Below are 15,117 nucleotides of genomic sequence, written 5' to 3'. Positions count from 1 at the left end.
GAAGAGCACTCCTAGCTTCAAAACTGTATGTAAGATGTATGTTGGTAGAAGGGAGAAAAGAAGGTAAGAACGTCTAGCTCAGCAATGCTTGATAATTATCTCTTGATGACAGAATTTGCTTATTTTCTTTTGTGTTTTGATAGTTTGACAGCTTGTACATTCCTTTATGATGGGGAAGGTAGGGGAAAAACACATTCTTTAATGCATAATACTAATTATATAATACACTGTAAACAACAAAATAGTTTATGGCCTTTGCTGCAGATGCACACCACACATCTGATATGAGTTAGCATTGTTAACATTGTGGTCTATCAATAATTTTCTCTGCTCAAACCCACTAGTGCATATTGTTTTCTATTACAGCATACCATACTTTGATATATATTTTTTCCTTTTTTTAAAATGCTGACTCTATTGACATCTTAATGTGTTCCAGATAAAATGCTCTTGTGCAGAGAAAGAACTGGACTTAAAAGCTAGCAGCATAGAAATGTTGAGCCTTTAACAAGGTTTATGGAAAAGGTCATGGAATCAGACAGACTCGTTATAACCCAATGATATGACCTTCAGCAAGTTACTGAAGTCCTTTGAGCATTAGATTTATCATCTGGAATTACAGGATGTGTATTTAGGATCAGCTGCTCAGCATAATCACTTTTTAATAATTAGTGCTGGTTCCTACAAATAAATTTAGAACCTTAAAGCTATTACACTCCTGGCTTTAAATTTTTAAAAAGTATATACTTTTCATACTTCGAAAATTAAATGTATTATCAGAGCCAAAGACTTATTAAAAGTTTACCTCTTTAGATCAGTTATATTAGTGGGAGATTATTCTTGGAGCGACTGAACTGAACTGATTCTTTATCAGTGTATCGTATATCTTCAAATTAGATAAAATTTTTGTCATAGATTTCAGCTTAACTAACGAATTCAATTAAGATGCTTCTTTCATAATTCATTTTCATATGATTACTCTCTTAGGTCAATTGGCACGATTTTGCTTTTTTTGACCCTGTGATGTACGAGAGTTTGCGGCAACTTATTCTTGCTTCTCAGAGTTCAGATGCTGATGCTGTTTTCTCAGCAATGGATTTGGCATTTGCAATTGACTTGTGTAAAGAAGAAGGTGGAGGACAGGTAAAACAAATGAATTTGGTTAGTCTATTGTGCTTGATACATAGAAAAACAATTTAGATAGATAGGGACCGAGAAAGAGAGAGACACACACACACACACACACACAAATACACAGTAGGAGATGAGGAGAAAGTTACGAATCGGTGGAGAGTTAGCGAGGCAGAGTGAAAGGCTGAAGAGTTTATAGTTACTTAGGCCTAGAGTGTCTGCATTTCTTAGTTGTCAGATACAGAATTGTCTTAGATTCTAAAATTTTAGGAAATTGTTTTATGAACTGTTAACTTATTCCTGTTCTGTCAAAATTGGTTTTAAATGGCACTGCTAAATTTTCCACAGGTTGAACTTATTCCTAATGGTGTAAATATACCAGTCACTCCTCAGAATGTTTATGAGTATGTGCGGAAATATGCTGAACATAGAATGTTGGTAGTTGCAGAACAGCCATTACATGTAAGTTTTTTCCAGAAAATGTTACTTGATCTGATGAGGCTATTTGTATCTTCTGTATTTTAAACTAGCTTACAGTATATTCAGCTTGCTTATGAAGGGTCAAAAATTTTAAAACCAAAATGAGTTTACATACAGTATAAATTGTACCCGAGTCCAGACCAACTCCTTTCTTTTGGGTAAAACTACTTGGAAAAACCATGTAATGATCAGAAAGTAGATCTGGTGAGTAAAAATTTGGAAAGGATGCTTTATGGGACTCAGATGACTATCGTTTTGGAGTCCTGGAGCCATCCATGCCTCTGGTGACGCACTAGGTGGACTCCTTGAACTCATAGACAGTTATTGGTATGGTTTATTACAGCAAAAGGACTCTCACAAGGGGAGATTTACGTCAGACAGAGTCTGGAGGAATCCAAGCTTCCTCCAAGCTTCAAAGTTCTCTTTCTGGTAGTATAAGTTGTCACAAAAAAACAACATGTTCTTCCTCCAGCAGTGAATTCCAGCAATGCGTATGCAGTGTTTGTGTTTAGGGAAGCTTACTTAAGATTGGGGCCCCGCTTTTTTATTGGAGACCAGTCCTACTAGCAGAGGAAATATCAGAGTCCTGTCAGACTCCCAGAGGAAAAACACATGTTCATCATAAATCACCTTTGCACAGATAGTCTAGGCAAGCTGTTACAGCAGAGCTTATTGCCACATCAGTTAGTAATAATGTAGGGAACATTGAAAAGCCAAGTTTCCAGATGCCTGTCAAGGACCATCCTCCCATCAGACTCTTCTAAAGAGCAGCATCGGACTCACTATGTTAACTGTTTCTCCTCCTGGTGAGAAATGTTTATGAAGTGGTTTTGGTCCCTGTGCTGGGAATAATTGTGTGGGCTCTGGAATTACACTGTCAGGGTTCAAATCATGGCTGCAGCCTGCTCTAGCTGTATGACATTAGCAAACAACTCAGGTACTTTGTGCCTTTGTTCCCTTCTCTGCAAAATGAGGATGAGATTAACATTAATTAACACATGTAAGGTGCTTAGAACAGTTCTTGGCATTTCTCAGTAAGTTTGTGTCAGGGATATTGGTTTTTGTCATCATCATACTTTTCCTAGGATATTGACAGGATAGCATGATTAACAGATTCTTTCTTAATGACCAGCCTGTTTGTTACTAACATAGTTTTAAATGCTGTTGAACTCCTGAGATAAAATAATACTCCTTTACTGTTGAACCTGTAGCCCTTTTTCCCTTCTGCCTGTCTTTTGAATTTGTTAATAAACTCCGAATACAGAACTTCACTTTTTAGTATTATTTAGTATTCTTAGGCTGTTAAAATTAGACATTGGGCTTTAATGATAATAACTGCTATGTAGAAAATAAAGTACTGATAGTAATAAATAGGTAATTTTTGAAATCCTTTAGGCAATGAGGAAAGGTCTACTGGATGTGCTTCCAAAAAATTCATTAGAAGATTTAACAGCAGAAGACTTTAGGCTTTTGGTAAATGGCTGTGGTGAGGTTAACGTGCAGATGCTGATCAGTTTCACCTCTTTCAATGATGAATCAGGTATGAAATTTATTAAATGTTTATGTAAGAAATAAAGTATACAGATAATTTGGTCAGTCAGTTTTCTGGGTTTCTGATTCTTAACCTATTTATAGGGACTTAGAAAATGCTGTTTATTACTCTGGTTTTTATATATTTTAAGATTTGTTTGGACTATGATAGCTTATTATTAGGTTATTCTTAATTCTTTTATTTTTTTATTTTTCTATGTTTTAAAGAATGTATGGTTTAGTATGAAATAGTAAAAATTCTTTGTGGTGAACAACTGTGTTGAAAGGGTTTTATTTAGAAAAAATAATCCACATGACAGTTCTTTTGGCCTTTCCCAATTCATGTTTCTTAAGCCCTCTAAAGAATTTGATTGCATGATGTAGCCTTTTTTCCCTTCTGCCTCTCTTTTGAATTTGTTAATAAGAAACTAAAAAATACAGAACTTCACTTTTTAGAAGTTCAGAACTCAACCCAGAGAACGCTTAGAAAGACATATAACACACAACCACATGAAGAATCTAGAAAGAGTAACAAGAGGCAGTGATAATCCTAGAATAACATTTGTCTTCAGTGCTTGATTTCTTATAACTTTTTCTTTTCAAAGTTCCATATTCTAGGAGTAGATTTTTTAGCTGTGACTATACAATAAAATGGGATTCTCTGGTGGCTCAGATGGTAAAGAATTCGCCTGCAGTGCAGGAAACCAGGGTTTGATCTCTGGGTTGGGAAGATCCCTTGGAGAAGGGAATGGCAACCCTCTCCATTATTCTTGCCTGGAGAATTCCATGGACAGAGGCATCTGGTGGGCTACAGTCTCTGGGGTCGCAAAGAGTCAGACAAGACTGAGTGACTAACACATACAATAAAATACTGGAACTTCCAAGAAATTCTTGAGAAGACTATACCTCTAGTCCAAGGTTAATTCCATACATGAAGGTACCAGTTTTTTCCCTTTCATTCTTCATATTTTGCAAACAGCTTCAGTCAAATTATAGTAAGTTAAATTTGCGTAAATTTTGTTTTTCCTTCATGCTTGATAACATGCAGATCACTGCATAATAGTTTTTGTGCTGAAGAATAATTGGTTTTCAATATTCATGGCATAAGAATTTGGTTTATTTATTGATATAAACCAAAAATCTAGTAGGGGAAAAAATATCTAAAGACACTCCAAGTATGATCCTCAAATCAACAACATCAGCATCATCTGGAAGCTTTTTAGAAATGCAGAATCTCTGGTTTCTTTCCCCTTTCTTCTTGCAGCGAGAATCTGCATTTTAAAAAGAACTCCCAAGTGACTTGTAAACTCATTAAACTTTGAGAAGCACTGGTTTAACATCATGAGAAGAATCATGACTTAGTGATGGAATTAAAATCATGTGATTTTTGAGGCTAGTGGTTCGTTTTTCTTGTCTTGGTCATTGAGATAGGCTAATGAACGATAGAAGTTTCACATTATGCAAATGGTCTTAATTTCCCGTATCAGGATTAGACCCCCCCATTCACATTTTAATTTTATAAATAGTATTCTAAAAATACAACTGATACAGAATATTTATTGAATTTATATTTATTTGTAGGAGAAAATGCTGAGAAGCTCTTGCAGTTCAAGCGGTGGTTCTGGTCAATTGTAGAGAAGATGAGCATGACAGAACGACAAGATCTTGTAAGTGTTTTCATAAAATTTGTAGAAAAAACTGTAAAAACCTTAAATACTTTATATGAAAGACAGCCTTTTTTTAAAATTGGTAATGATTTTAATTTTGGCTAAGGAAATTGAAGGTCAGAAATAAAAGGCAATTTTGTTTCTCTATTCTATAATAGGACATCTGAAGTATGAGTAAAACTATAAACAGAGTGAAATATATCTTAGCTATGAAAATGCTATCCTTAGTCCCAGAAGATATAATACCAGCTTACTGTTGAGACCTGTTTTTCCCCCTGTAGTGAGTGCTAATGTATGTTAGTGGCTTCTTTCTTCCATCCTTAATCTTTTCGACTAGTTGCAAGTGTTTGCAAAATTTTTTAATAGAATCGTAATTGCTCTGTATACTATGAATAGAGAAACTTAATTACGGGTACTCGGTCTATGATTTTAATCTTTAAAGTATAAGGACTTCCCTGGTGGCTTAGATGGTAGAGAATCTGCCTGCAGTGACAGAGACCCAGGTTTGATCCCTGGATTGGGAAGATCCCCTGGAGAAGGGAATGTTCTATGATTTTAATCTTATTACTTATTAAGTTAATAAATTAACACATAAATTAATCATAAATTAAGACAGTATAAACTTTGATCATATTGAAGTCTATCAAGTCTGTGGAGTTTATGTACTCCAACTGTGAGTATATCCAAATCAACCTGTCCAGTTTCTTGTAGAAATTTGAGGGACATTCCTTATCCAGAAAATCTCTATTCGTATTCCTCATAGTTCCCTGTGACATTTCCCCTGTTGAACCAGCCTTAGTTCTCAGTATTCTAAACCAAACCTCTATGGAATGTATAAAAAATGATACAATTTCTAGATATATCCCCCAGTTTTATTTGAGAGGGGGAAATAGTTGGGCAGGAAAGCATAAAGCTTGCAGTTTCCGATTTACCTTTAAAGGTAGCTAGTAACTTATTTTTTGTGGGATGGGGGCCATGCGTTTAGCATTCCTTCATCTTCACGTGGCCCCAGATCCAGATGCCTTCCAGTATTTCCCTACTGTAGCACGACAGGTTGTCCAGCAGTCCTAGCTGTCAGGTGGTTTTTGTTCTTGATGTAGCCATCTGGTAGTTTCCTAGGCTGCTTCCTAGGTTCATTCCTTATAATTCCATGTATTTTGACTTTCACAAACTTGTAGACCAATCCTGAAGTCCCTACCAATGCAGATACTGTATCTGCACCTGTTGGTTTCAGGAGTACCTGAGTTGCTTCTTAGAGTTCCTGTAGTCAGTCTGGATTCAGAGCAAAACCAGTGTGTCCTGTCTAGTCAGTCAAGTGACAATCTCACTGCATTCCCGCCGTCTCCTAGAAGAGAGTTTGCTAACTATTCAGTCTTCTACAAAAGAGAGAGAGAGATTACCTCCCTCTGTGGGGGCCTCAAAATGTCCAGCAGCAGCTTTAATTGTGAGCTTCACTCTTTAAACTCCTGTATTCTTTGGGCTTAGCAGTATATCACAGTGTCTTCTAGCTCCTCCTCGTCTTCTTTTGGGAGGTTATCCTTCACATGTTGTTAGGCTTTTTTCCATATGTGTCTCAGGGACATAAGAATATAACAGGGTTTCCTAAACTCTTCTCCCTTGAATTACTGGTCCCAGGGTTGTGCAGTGAAACTACATACATAGTATATTTCCCGCTTAGAAAGTCATAGTTCACTAGTAAAAGTTTTGAGAAGTCCTCTGTTATATATTTATCTTTTTCCAACTTCTTGGAGGTCCAGCAGTGTAGTAATCTGGCTCTGGGTAACCACATTTATCCTTGGAGAAACACTTTTACACTGTTTGTTTTTCACCTGTAAAATGAGTAGGTTGGGCCAGGTTTATGTCTACAGTACCTTCCAGCCCTTTTATAAATTCTTTGAAGATTTTGGAGACCCTGACACTTGAAGAGTTTTGTTTTTCCCTGACTCCTCCTATAAAATTCTCACATAACTATGCTTCAGGAATTAGTTTAGGGTTCCTAGTCACTCTGAGATAATGAATATATTTGTCTGTTTGTATGTGTTAAATCGTGTCTGACTCTTTGCGACCCTATGGACTATAGCCCGCCAGGTTCCTCTGTACGTGAGATTCTCCAGACAAGAATACTGAAGTAGGTTTCCATGTCCTCCTCCAGGGGATCTTCCCAACCTAGGGATTGAATCCACAACTCTTACCTCTCCTGCATTGGCAGACCAGTTCTTTACCACTAGCGCCACCTAGGAAGCCCTTTGATTTGTCTGTTTAGTTGTGTACCATAAATGCAAGATTTTAAAAGCTTTACCTTAAGAGATAGTCACTGCTGCTATCAGTGAGGAAAGGTATGTATAATAAAAATATTTCAGGAAAGTATATCTTTGGTTATATTTAAAGAAAAAGTAATTTACACTATATTACACAAATTAGATGTGTTTTAAAACTCAATGTTAGTGTGGCTTATTGCATGGATTTTGATGTACAGTAGATGCTGTCTGACACTTAATTACTATTACAAAATTATTGTGTATCACAGTGCACCACTGAAAAGTATTGGGTGGTTTTCCTAGTAGATAAAATGCAGAATAACTTTTTGGTAGCCTCTGTGAATTTTGAACCTTTTTCAGAGACCTTGTACCTTATTCCTACTAAGAGATGCCCTGCGAAATTTAGCAACAGGAAGGGCCCTTCAGTTCAGTTCAGTTCAGTTTCTCAGTCGTATCTGACTCTTTGCGACCCCATGAATCACAGCACGCCAGGCCTCCCTGTCCATCACCAACTCCCAGAGTTCACTCAAACTCATGTCCACAGAGTTGGTGATGCCATCCAGCCATCTCATTCTCTGTCGTCCCCTTCTCCTCCCTCCCCCAATCCTTCCCAGCATCAGAGTCTTTTCCAGTGAGTCAGCTCTTCACATGAGATGGCCAAAGTATTGGAGCTTCAGTTTTAGCATCAGTCCTTCCAATGAACACCCAGGACTGATCTCCTTTAGAATGGACTGGTTGGCTCTCCTTGCAGTCCAAGGGACTCTCAAGAGTCTTCTCCAACACCACAGTTTTAAAAGCATCAATTCTTTGGCGATCAGCTTTCTTCACAGTCCAACTCTCACATCCATACACGACCACTGGAAAAACCATAGCCTTGACTAGAGGGACCTTTAGACAGCATTTAATCAAGTAGCCTCATGTTACAAATGAGAAGCTGAGGCATTGAAACATCACTTTTCTACATACCTGACACTTTTTTCTCTTCCAACCCTGAAACTTTCCTTTTCAATATAAGAAATTTAAAAGACACTTCTAAATAATACCCCTTGTAGGTTTTAACACAAGAATGGGGGTGTATGTATAATTGCCAAAATTAAGGATTGAATGTTAATCTCCAAGCCAAACTTGTAATTATTATACTCCTGTTTAGGTTTACTTTTGGACCTCAAGCCCTTCATTACCAGCCAGTGAAGAAGGATTTCAGCCTATGCCCTCCATCACAATAAGACCACCAGATGACCAACACCTTCCTACTGCAAATACTTGCATTTCTCGACTTTACGTCCCACTCTATTCCTCTAAACAGATTCTCAAACAGAAATTGCTACTCGCCATTAAGACCAAGAATTTTGGTTTTGTGTAGAGTATAAAATGTGTGTATTGCTGTGTAATATTACTTGCTAATTTTGTAGATTTTTCCCATTTGTCTATAAGAGTTTATGGAAGTTGATGCTGTCGCATACCCTGTGGTACCTGTACCTTAAAGAGATGAATGCAAACATTCCTTGCTGAGTTTGTAGCTTCAAGGCCTGAGGAGCACTAGCAACATTTGACTATAATGGTTTGCTAGTCAACAACTTCTGGGTCTAACCCCAGCCAAAGATGACAGCAGAACAACATAATTTACACTGTGATTTATCTTTTTGCTGAGGGGAAAAAATGTAAAACGTTCTGAAAATTCACTGCTGCCTTTGTGGAAAGTGTTTCAGCAAAGGTTCTTGTATAGAGGGAATAGGGAATTTCAAAATAAAAAATTAAGTATGTTCTGTGTTTCATTTTAACTTTTTTTATGGTGTTTAATTTGTGGTTGGCTGCGGTTGTGTATCGTATGTAGAACTTGTAAAAAAGTTCTGAACATTCAGATCTTAAGAAATGAAATCACTTTTACCTATAAAAACCACTTTCATTGCGGTTTGACTGCATTGAGCTCTAGGATATTAAATGATATCACTAATATTTTGCATGTACTTTGTTCATTTGAGGGCACTTTTTTTGTACATATGATGGGGGCCAATGCGCAGTACTTTATCACAATCAACTCTTTTCTTTGTATCCCTGTTTCAGTGAGCAGTCAGTCAGGTATACTGCACTTCAGTTCTAACTAGACATTTGTACTAAGGCATTTCAGTTATGTAAACTCAGCCTGGGCACTTTCTGATAACTGTAAAATGTTTTATAAGATCATGATTATTGAAGATACATTTTGGAAAATTTTAAATGTTCGTGAGCAGCTGAACTACTTTTGTATCTAGCCTTTTTTAAGTATCTTGTTACATTTACTTTTTTAAATAAATTACAGAAGAAATGTCAAGTAATACTGAAGAAACAATAGTTTTTATTTATGTAGTTGTACATTTTTTAAACTAAGGGCAATACAGTATTGACACGGTTATGTGCATAAAAATTTTGTTTTAGAAAACAGTGTACACACGGGCTGTAAGAAACAGACGGAAATTGGTCCACATTTTACAGTTAGCAGAGAATCCTGAATGGCACTGGCCAGGCCACGTTTTCTTTTATACAAATGGGCGAAGGAAATTGAGCCTTACTTGGCATAAGAAGTCAATCCAGTTATATTTAACAACTGAGAAGTTCTTTTTTGATGATCCATTAACTATGTAGCTTAGGATCATTATCTCTAAATTCTTGTGGTTTTAGTAGCTTTATTCAGTGGCATAATAAGGAACACTTTTCTTCACCATGTCTCCAATAAAGTGACTGAAACCAGTCACTTTGCATACTGAAAATGAGGAGAGGGTCTCTGGAGTCTTCCCTTCTTTGTCGTTCCTTTGTAGGACTCCTGGCCTTTGGGATGTTTTTCACATTCAAAGGCACTGTGCTTTATTATACATGTGTGTGTATATATATATGTGTGTGTATATATATATATATATATAAACAAACTTCCTTCAGAAGACTGAACCACATTATTTTCAGCCCTGCTGACACAATAAATATTAAAAACTAAAGCAACAGTGGTGAAACTCATTGTACTACTTAAAACTTAATATGATGTATTAGATATGTAAATTAACCAAAGGTTATTTTACAAAATGAGACATTGGTTTTTATGTCTAAATGCTATTTCTGAATAAATGAAATAGTAATTAGATTAAGAACTGATTTTCATCAGTGTGTCTGAAAAACTTCTGTATGCACATGATGGAATTGATAAAATATTAAATAAGAACAAACTAGATATGATTAGGACATTTGAAAACCTAATTGTGAACTTATTTTTAATAGTTATTGAAAGAATGAAAGTATTTAAAATAATGCACAATGTCTAAGTCTTCCTAAATCAAGATTTTGGTTAAAATGCTTTTAGGAATATTAAAAGCAGACTGAGTTTTTTTTTTTTAAGTAAAGCATAAAATGGTTCTAAATGTAAAATAAAGTCATATAAAATAAAGTTCTCTTTTGGTCTTGTTTAGTGATTAAATCTAATGGACTTGAAAACAAATTTAGGAAGCGAAGACCAAGAATGAACTTTACTGAAGGTTTTCAAAGTTTTGCTATTTTTTCCCCCCCTGAATTATCTGAATATCAAGATTGTTCCCTATAAATGGTTTCCTGGGGAATACTTGAGAGGCTTTTTAAATAGCGTAATTTCACTATTTAGTACTTGCCCCTAAAGATAAATTTATCTCCTATAAGATAATATTTTTGTCTATTTAGAGGGAGTCAACTAATGTCTAGGTCTGAAACTGAGATCTTCCCTTGAGGCGGTAGTTCTCATGCTGCGGAAGGTGTGATTGCCTTGTGCTTGTTAATGCAGATTCCTAAGCTTTGCTCATCTTCTCAATCACATTTCAACTTAGTAACTCATAAGAAATCGTTCTTCTTAACAGCATCCCAGATGATTCTGAAACACTGTCCAGGGCACTATTAGTGAATATAAAGCCCCCTGTTGGTAAATTCCCCAGAGCCAAAGTACTTTTATTAATCATCTACTCCTGGATAGGTTCTTCCTCTTGTGCCTGGGTAAAAAGATTTTCACTGTTTTCATTAACCTAAAGATAGGCGTGAACATAGAGATTAATTCTTCCTTAAACATCGTTTGATTAATACAGAAATGTATTTAAAACGTGACTTAGTCATACCAAAATACCATGAATTAAATGTAAGCAAAGAATCTTACATTACCTCATAAAATTAAAAATCACTGGATTGTTTGCAAACATGAAAGCTTTCTTTTATTGAGTATTTACCGTGTGCTAGGCAGTTTGTCAAATGCGTTCTTTTATATCACTTTATTCTATGGCACTATTACCATCCTCACAGAGAGGAAATTTGGCACAGATAAAAATAATTTGCTCAAGGTTACAGAGCTGATAGATGTCTCCAGCCCTTCTGGAGATTGCATTCCCAAACATCAGGCACACTAGTTTTTGGAATGTATGATTATAATTAAGTGAGTTGGTCATGGTCATTAAAGGTCCTGAGCACCCAGTTCCAATATGTAGGTGTGTATATATGGAGAGGGACTCCCCCAAACTACCAAGCAATGTGCTGACACCATGTGCAAGTTGCTCAGGCATGTCTGACTCTTTGCTACCCCTACCCCATGGACTGACCATACAGTCTGTGGAATTCTCCAGGCTAGAATTCTGGAGTGGGTAGCCTTTCCCTTCTCCAGGGGATCCTAAAATTCAACTCAATTCTGACACTATCTACCTAGAGATAGCATCAAATTTCAAGGTAAAGACCCAGCCTCCACTGCAGAAACCAACTGCAAGCCCGAGTTGTTACCTGCACTTCTGGATAACTATAAATCAGGGGTTCCTATGACCACCTCCTTGGGTTTGATGAATCTGCTGAAGTGGCTCACAGAACTCAAAAAACATTTTACTTACTAGATAACATAAAAGGATATAACTCAGGAACAGCTGGGTGGAAGATAAACACTGGGCAAAGCCTGAGAAGGGGTGTGGAGCTTCCATGCTCTCTTTCTGCAACTCTGTGTGTTCACCAACCCTGAAGCTGCCTGAATCCAGTCTTCCCAGATTTTTATGAAGGCCTCATTACACAGGCATAATTGATCAAATAACTGACCACTGGTGATTGATTCAACCTCCAGCCCATAGGGCCTCCCTTATAGCTCAGTTGGTAAAGAATCTGCCTGCAATGCAGAGACCCGGGTTTGATACCTGGATTGGGAAGATCCCCTAGAGGGAGGAGGAAATGGCAATCCACTCCAGTATTCTTGCCTGGAGAATCCCATGGACAGAGGAGCCTGGTGGGCTATAATCCATGGGGTCCGCAAGAGTTGGACACGACTTAGCAACCAAACTAACGAACAGCCAACAGCCAATCCACAGGGAGTTCAAGGGAAAGTTGTTTGGTGCCCCTGGCAACCAGAACCTATCCTAATGAGTGGTCCAAAAAGTCACCATTTTATTATTACTTAGGAAATTCTGAGGATTTGCAGAGCTCAGTGCCAGAAACAGGGATAAAAGACCAAATATGTATTGGTTATTATAAATCACAATACCACAGTCATAGAATAGAATAATGAAATAATCTATAACTTGTCTTATGTTTGTACGTCATTTTATTATAAACATATACTAAAATTTTAAAAGAATTTAAGTTATCATTCAAGTTGGAGAAATGAGGGTCTATGCATCTTACTGGTACACTGTAAGCCAGGAGTAGCATGAAATGACATACTTTCTGTACCAGAGGCTAAGCTGCCTTCTTCAGTCATACCACACAAATCTCTGTAAGTAGAATGGAGGCTATTCCAGTTACTCTGTTTGCACAACCAATTATCTTCAAGGTTAGTGGTATAAGACAATCATTCACTATGCTTATGGACTCTGTATTAGGAATCTGTGCAGGACACAATCGTGATGGCTTGTCTCTGATGTCCAGGGTTTCAAGTGGAAGGAAGACTTGATGGCTGCTAGCTGGAATCCTCTAATAGTTTGTTCATTCACACATCGAGAAGTTGATAGTACCTATTGATTGGGTGCCTCAGTTTCTTCCTATGGCTTCTCTATGTCATCTTTCTTTGTAGGCTAGTTTTTGGGTTGTAGAATGGTACCTAAGTTCTAAGGCAAACTTTCCAAAAGGTAGGAAAAAACAGGAAAAAGCTGTTCAAATTGTTCTTTACGTACTAGACTTAAAAGCCATGTATTCTCTTTGTTAAAAGTCAGTCATTCCAATGGAACATAATTAAAAATCCAGAAATAAACCCATGCATATACAGTCAACTAATATCTGACAAGGGAGGAAAGAATACTGAATGGAGAAAAAGTCTCCAATAAATGGTGCTGGGAAAATTGGATATTCACATGTAAAAGAATGAAACTAGAATATTACACCGCTCACAAAAATAAACTCAAAATGGATTAAATACTTAAATACGAGATCTGAAACCATCAAACTCCTAGAAGAAATCAGGAAAACAGCTCTTTGATATGTATCTTGGCAATGATTTTTCAGATATGACACCTAAAGCACAAGCAAAAAAGTTAAAAGTGGGACTACATCAAACTAAAAAGTTTCTGCCTAGCCAAAGAAGTGATCGACAAAATGAAAAGATAACCCATAGAATGTGAAAATATCTGCAAGACATATATCTAATAAGGGGTTAATACCCAAAGTAAGTAAACTCAAATAGCAGCAAAAAAGCCAACAGACCAATTTTTAGTTGGGCAAAGGACCTGAATAGACAATTTTCCAAAGAAGATATAGAAGTAGCCAAAGGTGCATGAAAAGATGCTCAACATCACTAATCCTTAGGGAAATGCAAGGCAAAACCACAATAAGATATCAACTCACACCTGTTAAAATAGCTAGCATCAAAAAGCTCAGTCATGTTCAACTATTTGCAACCCCATGTACTGTAACCTGTCAGTCTCCTCTGTCCATGGGATTCTCCAGGCAAGAATACTGGACTGGGTAGCCATTCCCTTCTCCAGGGGATCTTCCCAACCCAGGGACCAAACCTCGGTATCCTGCATTGCAAGCCACTTCTTTACTGTCTGAGCCACCAGGGAAGCCCACCAAAAAGACAGGAGATAACAAATGTTGGCAAGGATGTGGAGAAAAGAGAACCCTTGTGTGCTGTTGGTGAGACTGTAAATTGATACAACTACTATGGAAAACAGTGTGGAGAAAAACTTAAAAATAGATCTACCATACGATCCAGCAATTATGAAACCAAGCAGGACCCTGCAGGGCCTTCTAAAGGACAGAACTCCTGTGACCCTTGACTCTTAGTAGAAAAACTTTAGCCTCCTAGGCCTTCCCTGCGTTTCAAAGAGCATATTTAATAAGAGAAGTAAGAAAATGCAGAAACAAAGGAAAGCAGGCAAAAAAGACAATAACAATTTGGCTATAAAACAAAGTTGAGGACCTTTAATTGTTCTCAAGGGCTGTAGTTAATATCCTGAGCCATGTGTTAAGTCACTTCATTAGTGTCTGACTCTTTGTGACCCCATGGACTGTAACCCGCCAGGCTGCTTTGTCCACGAGATTCTCCAGTAAGAGTGGGTTGCCATGCCCTGTTCCAGGGGATCTTCCCTGACCCAGGGATCGAAAACACGTCTCTTATTTCTCCTGCACTGGCAGGCAGGTTCTTTACCACTAGTGCACCTGGGAAGCCCCAAACCCTGCAGTTACTCTGCAGACAGTAAAATCCCAACCAGGTGGAGGAAGTTAACCACATGCTGATCAATAGCACTAGACCCCAGGCTGGCTGGATCCAGAAAACTGACAAATGAGATCCCCAAAATACCACTAGGCCTACTAGCTTCTGCATCCCTCCAAAAGAGCAAGGGTATGTTGGCTCTACTGTGGAGACCCTCATGACCATCCTCAACTCTGGCCTTTATAATTATTCCACCAGCTGGGAAGGCTGATGCAGCAAAGACAAGATACATGAGTATTAATGATTAACTTGAACGATCCTTCCACTTCCTTCCCTTTCTGAATCCCATCTTACATAGGTTAGCTACTCCATCTCTTTCCCCTTAATGTATGTTTTCAATTAATAAACCATGTGATTCAAGCGACTCAGTTGAGCCTTCCTGTTCTATGAC

The 15,117-nt window shown here is 37.5% G+C and overlaps 1 protein-coding gene across 7 annotated transcripts in view; it reads left to right on the top strand.

Annotated features, from left to right (window-relative positions):
• The window catches only part of UBR5 (ubiquitin protein ligase E3 component n-recognin 5), a 140,247-nt gene extending 131,406 nt beyond the window's left edge, over positions 1–8,841 (top strand). For all 7 annotated transcript variants that reach the window (XM_055432502.2, XM_055432506.2, XM_055432504.2 and 4 more), the window contains exons 55-59: positions 988–1,143; positions 1,480–1,593; positions 3,007–3,151; positions 4,723–4,808; positions 8,217–8,841. In XM_055432502.2, the coding sequence (XP_055288477.1) occupies positions 988–1,143; positions 1,480–1,593; positions 3,007–3,151; positions 4,723–4,808; positions 8,217–8,429 (714 nt within the window). In that variant the 3' untranslated portion in view covers positions 8,430–8,841. The remainder of the gene's footprint in view (positions 1–987; positions 1,144–1,479; positions 1,594–3,006; positions 3,152–4,722; positions 4,809–8,216) is intronic.
• Positions 8,842–15,117: the final 6,276 nt, after the last annotated feature.

The sequence above is a fragment of the Moschus berezovskii genome, chromosome 16 (assembly GCF_049115385.1).
Source record: "Moschus berezovskii isolate FMDL1 chromosome 16, NW_MosBer_1.0, whole genome shotgun sequence".
NCBI lineage: Eukaryota > Metazoa > Chordata > Mammalia > Artiodactyla > Moschidae > Moschus > Moschus berezovskii.
Note: the sequence above shows the minus strand (reverse complement) of the source record. Positions and strands in the feature narration are given on the sequence as shown.